The 12,419-nt window shown below is 40.4% G+C and overlaps 1 protein-coding gene across 1 annotated transcript; it reads left to right on the plus strand.

Annotated features, from left to right (window-relative positions):
• The first annotated feature begins 708 nt into the window (after window positions 1–708).
• On the plus strand, window positions 709–7,364 carry errfi1a (ERBB receptor feedback inhibitor 1a). The gene is made up of 4 exons (XM_054617321.1): window positions 709–851; window positions 3,530–3,735; window positions 3,923–4,011; window positions 4,244–7,364. The coding sequence occupies exons 2-4, from the start codon at window positions 3,584–3,586 to the stop codon at window positions 5,401–5,403; spliced, it is 1,401 nt and encodes a 466-aa protein (XP_054473296.1). The 5' UTR covers window positions 709–851; window positions 3,530–3,583; the 3' UTR covers window positions 5,404–7,364.
• The last annotated feature ends 5,055 nt before the right edge of the window (window positions 7,365–12,419 follow it).

Below are 12,419 nucleotides of genomic sequence, written 5' to 3' on the forward strand. Positions count from 1 at the left end.
TTTATTGTCTGTGTCTGTGTAGTTGTATAGTATGTGTATTTATTGTCTTGTCTGTATTTATTGTCTGTGTAGTTGTATAGTATGTGTATTTATTGTCTGTGTAGTTGTATAGTATGTGTATTTATTGTCTGTGTAGTTGTATAGTATGTGTATTTGTTGTCTGTGTAGTTGTATAGTATGTGTATTTATTGTCTGTGTCTGTGTAGTTGTATAGTATGTGTATTTATTGTCTGTGTCTGTGTAGTTGTATAGTATGTGTATTTATTGTCTGTGTAGTTGTATAGTATGTGTATTTATTGTCTGTGTCTGTGTAGTTGAGCTGCTGCAACACTTGAATTTCCCCCATGGGGATCAATAAAGGAATATAATAATATAATAATTGTTGAGGTGTTTTACTGTATATTACATGTCCCCCAAGCTGACTGCATCCTTGTGTTCACACCTGCTCAAGCTCTCCTATGGTTTAAAAGTAGACTTTGATCACATCAAATGAACTTAACGCTCAAAAGTAGACCCTGTGTGTATATGTCCCATATGTGCACTCAGCCTGTCCTGGGGCACGTAGGCTGCAGAGAGACGTGGTGAAAAACGACGACTGCGCCTTTAAGGGCAAGTGTTCGAGGCGGAGCCAGTGCGCCTCTTGTGCGGTGGAGCTTATAAGACATTGCACACTACAATACTAGACTTATCTATAAAAAGTGTCACAGTTAAACCGGAGCGCTACAATTTCTGTCCCCCCTGATGCAATAAGACCATTACAGACTCAAACAAGCCAAAAGAAACGGAGGAGCTATATTACACCAAAGAGGAGTCTAGGAGTCCGCGGAGGGAAAACTACTGAAGTTATTTAGGTGAGTTCAGAAACAGGGTTTGAAACGTCTGGTGTGGGCTTCTGTAAGCCAGAGCCCACGTCTGTCTATTGTTGTGTATGTCGGTGCCAGCACGACAGACACGACTGATTGATGGAACATTGCGATTAGACACCTATTCGTGTGTATTTTAATTTGTTCGTTTATGTATATGTGTGTTTCTTTATTTTTTTTATTTTTTTTTGTTTTGTTCTAAGCCATTCAAAAGAGCAACTTGTCATTTAAATCGACATTTCGAGGATTTAAAAAAAAAAAAAAAAAAAAAAAGTTCTTACAAAATTAAACCACAAATTGGGAACACATTTTTCATTTTTTTACTCAGTATATAAGACTATGTCTGTCTTTTATGATGGATATAAAATGTGTGATCCCTTACATAACTGTAAATCGATTGCAAACCTATTACTGTTTTTTATTTTTATTTTTATTTATTTTTTTATTACGAGGTCTTCAATAAATCTTTGTATCTTTTTCCGCTTATACTAAAGGGAAATAGCAATCCATTCTGTATCATCACTGCCTGTCCTTGCCAGATAGCTGACTTGTTGTGGTGTGAGTCACCTGCCTGCTAGAGGGCTTTTAACCATTATTATCTCAATCCGGTAAAGTGAGGGGGTGTGCGCGCTGTTTGCTTGCCGCACAGGTAGAGCGGGTATGGTTGCTCGGAAACCGCTGCAGGGGTGTCATGAGCGGGGTGTGAACTCCTTCTTTCAAGGTCTGCGTGACTGCTGCAATCCTCAATCAAAGGCGAGCTCCCTCCTGGCGTTTTACATCACCGCTAACCCCATCAGGCCTCTTCCTCTCCAGCACCCATGGGCCCTGTGTTATCTCCACACTCCACACGCATTCAGCCTGGCCACCTATTGTATAAACAGAAAAAGGCCAGACTTTAAAGGCCAGACTTTAAAGGCCAGACTTTAAAGACCATTTATAGACCATATACAGACTCCCATTCTCTGGCCGAGTTATCTGAATTATTAAAACTGACTTAAACACATTCCCTGTAAAGAGGGTTAATGCTCTGCATGACTCGTCATTTGTTTTAATCCTGTTGCCTGTAAATTCTCCTGTAGTTAACTGCCAGGATGAACCGTCTTTGCACCTGTTGCAAGAGGAAGCACAAGCCCCCGGGGTTCATTATCGAGGATCATGTTGCTTCCCCATCCCCTCCGAATCGACGACCCTGGGCATTGGGATTGCATGCCTTGTTGGGCAGTTTGGCTCATGTTGATGCCCCGGACTTCCTGTTGTTTTAGAGCTTTGTTTCTCACCAGCTGTCAGTGCAGCACATAAATATGGCTCATAGGAGACCAGGAGCGAGGGGGGGGCCGTGTTCTTCTCAGTCATCACTTCAGCGTTATAAGGAGGACAGCGTGTCTCTGGGTGTGCACGCACCTCATTTGTGGTCTCCGGAAGAGTTGACCACCAGGCTGACGGATGCACCTGTTTTGCTGCATTCTGGAAAAAAGGACTTCTGATAGGGCGCTGAAGTCAAAGACAAACAAAGACACCTATAGTTACCCATGATACACTTGCTTGAAAACCTAAAGGCTCTGCATACTCTGATACAACACTTTCTAAACGTATGTCTCCAGATATCGTGACATACTGAGCAGGTTAATCCAGTGCGAGGAAAAAATATATTGGTCAGATTTTTACATCCAATGTATTGCTGACCCAAGAAATATCAAAATGCTGCCAGGTTTCTCCCCCTCTGAATATTGTACACATTGTTTACTCAGCCGTGACACATACTTGACATGACACATTCAGGTCATTTGACTTTAGGAGTTCTTGCAACATCAGGTATATCTCTGGTAACCAGAGGAGCCCTTTCCTCTGCTGTTCAGGACAAGCGAGATTGCAGCACTGGAGCACGGCACAGTCTAGTTTAAAATAAACTGTAAACTTATTATGAGGTGGAACAGTCTGTACAAATAGAAGTCTGAAAGTTGCTTAATGAGGTCACACATAAGATTGAGCTTATTGAGTATGGTTGAATTTAGACTTTTATGTACTCTCTGGCTATAGTAATGTAGAGATCATTCAGTGAGCTGGTGGAAAAATAACAATTGTATTTGTTTACCAATTTGAAGCACAAGTTATTCTTACTGTTTACACTTTATAAAACTCAACTCTCTTAACTTCTATCTACTTCAGGCCAACTGTTCAAATAGAGAAGACTTGAAGAACGCAAAAAAACAACATTATAGGGACATTCTAACATCAAGATCCTTGTTTGTTATTTTGGTCTATTTGACTACTTTTCTGCTTTCTTTTGTAAAATACTCTGACAAGAAAGTTATGAACGGCTCCGTCCTATTGGTGTTTTTTGACACGAGAGTCCTAAAATCCAGTCAAAGTGAGCTTTATTCATTCTTCTGTCACAGGAGCTTGTTGACTTGTCTTCTCAGAGGGAAACAAAGCACAAGGCCATCCCTAAATATTTGGTTTGGTGGGCAGCAGAATGGGGCAGATTTGTGTCATTTGCTCTCTAATATCAGGACTGAATTTCTTTCTTCTCTTCAGCAGATGATGTGGGCTCTGCTTACAGAGAGTACTTTTCAATGTGCTACCACATGTTCTGTTTCTCTTCATCTGCTTTTGCTTTTAACCCCCTTTCCCCGTCATTCATGCCTTGTGTCTTGGCTGTGTTACAGGTACACCAGAAGCAGGGGCAGCCAGCCGGGTGATCTGAGTGTTTCCTGACTTTGATGCGACCCGAGTTTGCCTGGAGCATGTCCACAGTGGGCTTGACGGCCCAGGAGATTTCTTTTCCCGTAGAAAACCCCTTCCTGAGGGGCAGCTACTGTCACTGCATGGCGGGATCCAAACCCTCCTGGAACTATCGCCATGAGCTGGACAAGTGAGTGTTCAGGTGCCAAGACTAGCAGGCCCTTTAGGGGAAGATTCTTAGAAAGGGTTTTTTAAAAATCTGCATGCGTACTGCAATTTTATGGTTCAAGTCAGAGGTTCTTTTGGTAATTAGGATGAAAGGTTATGTGTTTTTTTTAAAAACCGGTACTAATTCTTTTTTTGTTCCTTTTTAACAGCTTCTACTTCAGTATGGACACTGCACACTCAGATCACAGCTCTCGTGCTCATCATAAAGGGCCACCGCCACCGTCTCTAAATTCTGAAAGTAAGTGCTGATCTGTCATCTGCATCGTGCAGGTTTTCTGAAATACACACATGCTACTTTGGACGTGCTGTTTCTTTGAATCATCTGCTACATGCATATTAGATTCTGCTCAAGCATTCCTGCCTTACATGTAGTAAGTGGTTTGAAGTAGTAAATTGTGATTGTCGTTAACCAACCTTTATAATTTATTACTGCGTCATTAATGTGATGGTTATTTTTTTCTCTCTGACAGGACAGAAACACAGTCCCAGTTCACAGAGATTACCTCCAAAGAAATCCCGGCCCTCCCATCTCCCCCTGTCCTGCAGTGCTGAACCCTCCACTCCGAGTCCTGCTGATGACGACCAGGTGGTCCCCTCATTCCAGAGGCTCTCGGTGTACGAGTGCAGCAGTCCACCACAGACGCCGGGCAGATGCTCCAAGCCTCTGCCCCCCATCCCTCCGCAAACGGACATCTCCCCTGAGCAGGCTATGGACAATGAGGTAGAATTTTTCACGAGTTCGGACGACAGCCGCTGCCTGGTGTCAGATCAGTTACCCAAATCGTCTCCCTTTCGATATGGAGTCCCCAGTCGGAGGAGCTTCAGGGACTGCGGGCAGATTAACTATGCTTACTATGATGGCCCATTAGGACCGCAAAGCCAGAGGCAGCCCAAGCAGCAGCAGCAGCAGCAGCAGCAGCAGCAGCAGCAGCAGCAGCAGCAGCAGCAGCAGCAGCATCAGGCACATCCTAAACAGGAACATTATGAGCTGCAGCGACAGGAACCACCTGAGCCGGTGGTATATCAGAGACAGCAGGAGAAAGCTCAGAGGAGACTGCGACGTTCGCACTCTGGCCCGGCTGGATCTTTTAACAAGCCCTCGCTGCTGCGCCTCACGTGCCACAAACGCCACACCCAAAGTATGGATAAGCCCGAAGTGCCGCCCCCTATCCCTCCGAGAACAATCAAGACAGGAGACTACCGCCGCTGGTCAGCAGAGGTCTCGTCCGGGGCTTACAGCGATGAGGACAAACCACCCAAGGTGCCGCCGAGGGAACCTTTGTCTACAGGCAGCTCCCGCACCCCGAGCCCCAAGAGCCTCCCGACGTACATTAATGGGGTCATGCCCCCAACCCAAAGCTTTGCACCGGATCCTAAATACGTCAGCTGTCGGGGTTTAATGAGACAGAACAGTGAGGGCTCCCCCTGCATCCTCCCCGATATGGAGAACGGCAGGAAGTCCAGCACCACACATTACTATCTCCTGCCTCAGCGGCCCGCTTTCGTGGACTCACCTTGTGTAGATAGATTTCTTCGGGTCATGGAAAGCCCCGCAGCTCGCAGTACAGATGTATCAGACTCAGACTGGGACTGTCACCCCAGGAGGAAAGCACATGTGGATTTAGTTTAAAAAGTTTAAGTGGAAGTAGCAGAGGACTCTACTGTACATGAGCAAAAGCCACTTGAAGAAAAATGGTGAAACTGGACGCTAACAACACTCAAACTGCTGCTTTTACTTTTTATTTTTTAACCCTCTATGTATTCTGAACACACAGGGTATGAGCGCACTGTATTCAGTTACTGGTAATGTTGAGTAGCTATCACAGCTGAGATACTTTCTATAAAAACTGTATCTCTGACTATAGATTGTGGGGAAAATTCAACGTTGTAGAGCTTACTTTTGATAATATTTTTTATTTCATGACATTCAATAATGTGTGTTTTTGCTGAAGTCGTGGTACAGTCAGAAGGTACAAGCGGGCCTTGAACCTCATGTGCTCAGTGTTTTTTCTGTGTCTGGAAGGTTGAGGATGTTTTGTGAGATGCATTGACGCTGCTTTTATGTCTCACAAGGGACAAAGGTCAGTAATGTAACCATGAATTACTTAATATATGAAGTCTAAATACAAGGCCAATTAATTTTTAACAAAATGAAGGATGCTAGCACACAAATCTCTTTTCTGTTTGCTATTGTATATCAATACCGATGTTGTTTCCATGCCTTGATGAAGTTTCAGTCTTACTCAGGCCACTGTATCTGTGTAAATTAATATTTCCCAGATGGTACACCTTGTACTAAGAGGTGGGTACATTACTGGTAGCTACGCATGTTTCCATTGGAATGTCTAGTGCAGCTTATGTGGTGTAGTTGTCTGTTGATGAGTATGTGTGTCTGTGTGTGTGTGTGTGTGTGTGTGTGTATATGTGTGAGCGTGGACGTGTTTGTGATCATCAGTTGGAAAAGTGTTCCGGTGAGACTTTATAAAAATGACTTTTCTACAATTGGTAGAGAACTGTCAACCATAGTTGTTACTGTGCGCTGCTTGTTTTCAGCGCCTGCTTTTAAGTACAGCCCTCTAAAAAAGTGATTGCTTTCTTTTAGTGTCCAGGTCTGTTTTGTTGCACAGAAATTGGCCTGTTGAACATTAAGTGAATGCAATTCTCAGTGAAATTCCATCAAACAGTTGGAGGAGCTTTTTTCTTTTTTTTCTTTTTTTGTCAAGCTGTGAGTCATTGCTTGGAACTAATTTGCCTCAAGTACTACCTCCCTTTGATATTAATCCTATATTTCACATACTCCCCATTAATAATGGAACAATTTGAAAATATTATCCACAAAAGATGAGGTAACCAGCTCCATATGTGATCTGACAAACTGTTTAACTGTTTAATTCAAGTACACTAAAGTTAAAAGTAACACAAAGGTAATTAAAACCGGATGTCCTTAAATAGAAATTTTAGATCACGCTGATCTTAGTTCACGGAGATGTTAGGCTAACCTGTTAATACAGACGTGCATCACAAAGACAGTGCAGGGTTTACCTACCTGACACAGACTTTCCTGTTCTGCTCATGCATTCCTGCCTTACATGATTGCAGTGGGTGTGGTCTGAGAGACTTTGGCTGCTGGCAGCCTAGAAAATATATGATTTTTATTGTTGTAGATTAATTAAAAAGGCGTCAGGATGATATAATAAATGTAGCACATGTATTGAAGTAACCCTTGGTATCGAACACGGTGTTGAGTTTGGGAAACGGATAACTGCTAAGGTCAAACGGTCATTGAAATATACTTTCTCTCTCCCTCCTGCTCACAAAACCTTGCCAACACAATGTTGCTTTTTGACTTAAATGTCATTTAAAATGTTTACATCATACACTGATACTATTTAATCTTAAGGTATTCATATGTCTTATTAGAAATAATAAAACTGAATGAAGACTAGTTTATCATGAAATAACTTCTCTGCTGTGGTGAAGACATGCACTGGGAGGGTACAGTATGCTGTGTACAGTATTTAACAATTCCATTTGTTGTTATGAATAGTTGATACCTATATAGTCTTTAAAAAGAAAGCAAAATAAAATGACTTATTTATGAGCCTGCTTCGTTCTGTTTCTTGAATCTGTCAAGCCTGAACTCTTGACTCAGCTGTTTGGCCTGTTGTATCACCCACACACCCTCATGCTGTGCCTTATTGTGACTGGCCTCTATCCAGAGAAAGAAGAGTCACTTACAATGGTCCACTGACAGGTGTACAGTGCATTTGCCTTCCTCTTCCTGGTTATGACACGCTCTCCTCCTGCATGACGGCTCAGATGCTCTGTGGCAGCCAGATTTGCGCCCACAGGTTTTCTATGCGCTTAACAATGTTGCAAGTGTTTTACTCTTGACTTGAGTCCATGTGGTTTAGGCATGGAGCCCAAACCGCAGCGAAACACACACAGAGCATTAGAGGTCAAGTAATTACTAAATAAGATGCAAATTTAGCTGCAATAACAATGTCCACCATAAACTCTCAGCAAGTCAGGGACCATTTAGGTAGGTTTATGGTATACCATTATTGTCTTAATCGAACAAAAGGCGGCAGTTTGAACTATCAAGGCAAACCCTTTCACCTGGTTCGTCTTAAGGTGAGCTGCTGGGCGACAGCATGGGAGGTGACCATAGCAACTAAAGACACAGGCTGCTCATTCTGAATGTCCGTTGGGGGCAAGAAAGATCAAGTGCCAGGTGAATTAACAAAGCGTGTGGTTTGTGATTAGCTTGTGAGGGAAACACATTATTGCACTGCTGTGGCACTAATAGGGATTGTTGTGCTCTAAATAAGAGCTCCGACATGCTCAGGCTCCACTTTCACCATTTTCATTACGTTTTTATCTAACTTGGCATAAAAAAGGTACGAGAGATCATTACCATTCTTTGTTAAATTAAGTCAGTTTGTCTCCCAAACCATTTATGTGGCTGATTATGTCTCCTTAAACCTTTTTAGCTTGATTTAGTCAACAAAACTTGAATCTTTTGCTTAAATACATCATTGGATTTTGACCCTCACATGGGTTCAATTCAGCATCGAGTATATGGGACTTAACTTCCACTTGTAGTGGCTCAACTACATCCATTTTTTACGACATAGTCAGTTAATTCCAGTTAATGAGATTGAAGTCCTTGAACAGCACTGCTGATGGATTAACAAGTGCAACAAACTTTAATGATAAAAATTATTACAGTAATTAAGATTACTGCCTCATTATTGCTTTATGTCCTCTGCTGATTAGTCTGCAGTTGTCTGAGCGGAAGAGAGCAATGAAGGTTTTCTGTGACTCTTAACACATGGCTGCACTGCTAGATAGATACAGATATACGATCAAAATTTGAGAGAGCAAAGAAAATGATAAAAAAAACGACTTTAAATTCTGCTTTAAATAAAAAGGTATGCTGCGTGGCCTCTGGCTCAGGCCCCAGTGTTTATCTGCAACTGCAATGTCTATTGGTATCATAATATAGGTAACACTTGTGAGATTTCTGCAGGTGTCAGCATCAGCATTTATGTTACTGGGTATATGTAAATGTAGATTAACAAAACTGAACACTTTTTAGCGTGAGTGAGATTTGAAACTTTTTTCAAGTAACAGTAACACTCTTTACATGTCCCTAAATCCAGCATTTTCTTTGCTTTGTTTCAGAAAAAAATAAATCAATCAGACCTCTACATATGTTCTATACATGCTGCCATTCAAAGAAAATTATAACCCATTGGTCTATTTGATCTCATGCAAGTATTGAAGGTCAATTCTTTTATTATAAAGCAGTTCCACTACTCATCCACAAGATGGAAACATAGACCAGGTTTTCACATAAAAGGTCAGCCTTTTATGTGAAAGCCCTATGCGGGCTGTTCGATACTCAAGTAAATGAGTGCAACTAATCAATAACAGACAGATGGAATCGACCCGAAATGACCCAGAGACATTGGAGTATCAATTAGCATTATTGACATGCCCTGGAGCACAAGTTTTGATCACAACAAACAAACAAACAACAAACAACAAACAAAGGTAAGACCTCATTTATTTTAATGGCTGTAAAAAAAAAAGTTTAGTTTTCTGTTATTCAGTTTCTGGTTCAGTAAGTCATAGATAAGATTTGACACAATACTATTCGCAGCTTTTGCAATGACTTCTTGTTTGTTTTCCAGGAAGTAGAAGAAAGGCCAGCACCCTTATGCACCCACGCACCTTTAGAATGTTTTGGCTGTGTGCTCATTTTGTTGTTTGATAGTAGCTCCCAGGTGGAGCTGGAGAAAATTGAGTCTCGGTGGGGGCAGGTCCTGTTAGCATAACAATAAAACACTCCATCCCTTTATCCGTTTGTCACATGAACTCGTACAACTCAACGTACAATTCAAGTAATATGCAATCCCAAGGGTTTCAGTGTCCTCTGTTCATCAGATTGGTAATTAACGGTTGTAGTAACAGTTGGATGATGCTGCCGGGTAACGTTATCCAGGGTTTACGCACGTTTCCACGAAAACAAACTCATTACAGTTCCTCATATCCCGTGAAAACTGATACGGGCACATAAGTCATTACATTGGATGCACGGCGTACAATTAACTGCAAATGATATACTGTCCAGTATAATATGAAACACTCTCCAAAAATGCACCAAGACCACGAACATAACTGAGAGATCAAATTCAGTGACCTTAATTATTTGACGTGATGCCTAGGCCAAAAATTGAAATAGATTTTCAAGCAGCTTTTGTTATTTACACACAACAATGAATTGGTTAAATGCAACCTTTGTCTAATGTGTTGCAAATCAGGGCTATATGGAAGCAAATTCACAATCAATATTTGGTTTAAAACCTTTAAAGGTCCAAATAGCTTTCTTCTGCATTTTTATTTTTGTTCTGAAATAGGCCTACTCAACAATATAGTCTTCGAAGTTTAAGGATATTCAAACCAGATCTCATTTCTAATCCATCTATAAAACATCTGCAATGTTTTTTTTACGTTCAACTATATGCTATTTTTTTGAAACTCCTTTCTCATAAAATTGTGCCCATTTTTTGGCAATGTATTGTGATTCATTGTGAGTGAAAGTTAACTGCAGGCTTTTGTTATATCTTAAAAAAGAATGAGAATCTGAGCTGGAAAAGCTGACAAATATTGATAAAGAATCCACGGTGCTATTCTGGGAATATTACTTGTTGTGCTCACTCATGTCTATTATATATAAATATACTTTAGTTTTAACAAGAGCAATCTGTCATAATTTCAATAGATGAAAACATGCAGCCAGATAATCGGAAAAATCTGCAAATGAATTCCATTGTGTGCATTTACTTTTGGTGTAACTTTTCCTATCATTTGCTGTGAGTGGTGGACTGAGTTGTTAATATTTAACTTTGACTGAAGTGCTGCTAGTTAAATTTTACCCTGGTCTGAGTACTTGTAAAGAAAATATAGTACATCAAGCGAGGTAAAGAAATTGGTTACAAGTCTGTGCTATGAGTCAACCACGAGGTGGACACAAACAGCCATCACCTGCTCTGATGGGAAGACAATCGACAAACTGTATATTGCTGTTGAGGACCAGCAAGTATTACGAGGTGCAGTAGCACAGTTAAAAAAAAATCTTACCAACTCTATTATCATAACTAGTAGGATTGCTCAGTAGAGCTGTTATTACCTGAAGCTGACAGTACACAGTCCCAATTCTACAACAGGACAGTGATGGTCACTTCTGAGGTTGATTAAACAATGACACATTTTCAGATCACTCTCATTTGTTTTATAGATCATACATGTATTTGTAGAGCCATTTTGTTATTGTTTTGTTTTGGTAAACCTCCAACCAATTGGTGGCATAGAGAGCTCAATATAATCAGTGGGGGAACCTGAAAACAGCTGTTGCTGACTGGGAGGAGCAAACAGTTTTTGACCATGCTTTAGTGAATGAAGATGAATGTTATGATTTATTTTGTGTAGGACACATGGAATACACTTTTAACAGAGAAAGAGGCTGTGCTCTGTTAGTGTTTGAAAACCCTGTAAATGTAAGCAAATAAATTGCATTTAATTTGGAAACTGGATTTTACATAATTTATTGCATTTACTGCTAATCAAAAGCAATCAGCAAACATAGGGGCCTTTTTTGATAGGTAACAGGGTCACTACAGTATTAAACTCACTATATCTCTGTGCCTCTCTTTTCACATACTGCAAAGGCAAAACATCATTAAAATGAGTGTGTGTATGCCATCTAGTGACAGGATATTGTACTGATTTTAAGGGATGCCGACAAGCAAACACAAACCTCTTAGGCAGTTGAAGTAGAATTTGGTAAGGCCACTGTATTGGATTGCAAAAAAAAAATCCAGCCCATGTGATTGAACCTAAATATTATTGTTTTTGTTACAGATATTATATGGTTACAATAAATATCAATAACTGCTATGGGAATACTAACTGTATAGGTTACTCCTGGTCCCTATTGCATGTGGAACCTATGGGACTTGAGAGCATTTTATACATATTTTAAATTAGTTTGTGTATTCTTTGTAAATGTAGATGTACAGTACAATGCTTTCAGCAAAATAACACCAGGTCAAAAATGTGAAGAACAGCATTTTATTGACCCCAACAAATGTTACATTTGTTCCTTTTGTTACTCCATTCAGCACGGCAGTATTGCGCATTGACAACAAGTCCCTGCTTTGTGACCTCAGATGAGGACAACATTTAAAACAAATCTTGGCAAAAACAGTTTGCTGTAGTGTGGTGTGAATTAACTGGAGTCTGATGTTCATTTGTATATATGGGAACACGAAGGGAACTAGAATAGATATAAAATCATAAATATAAAAACAACAAATCACTAGTATATAATATCATGTTCATTTACATTACAGTCATTTTTTTTTTTGATATGTTCAATATTAAGTTGTTGGCTCATACTGATCCGCAAGAATCGAAAGCCATTGTAGTTAAAAGAAAATGTTGCGGTCCATAGAATGATCACATTTTTGTATCAACATTTTAACGACAATCATTTATCTGATCCTTGTACTCCAGAAGCTGTCCATATGTACTATATATATGATTTAGAATAGTACACAAGATACACAATAATACCTG

Source organism: Anoplopoma fimbria, chromosome 17 (assembly GCF_027596085.1).
Source record: "Anoplopoma fimbria isolate UVic2021 breed Golden Eagle Sablefish chromosome 17, Afim_UVic_2022, whole genome shotgun sequence".
NCBI classification, from domain to species: Eukaryota; Metazoa; Chordata; class Actinopteri; order Perciformes; family Anoplopomatidae; genus Anoplopoma; species Anoplopoma fimbria.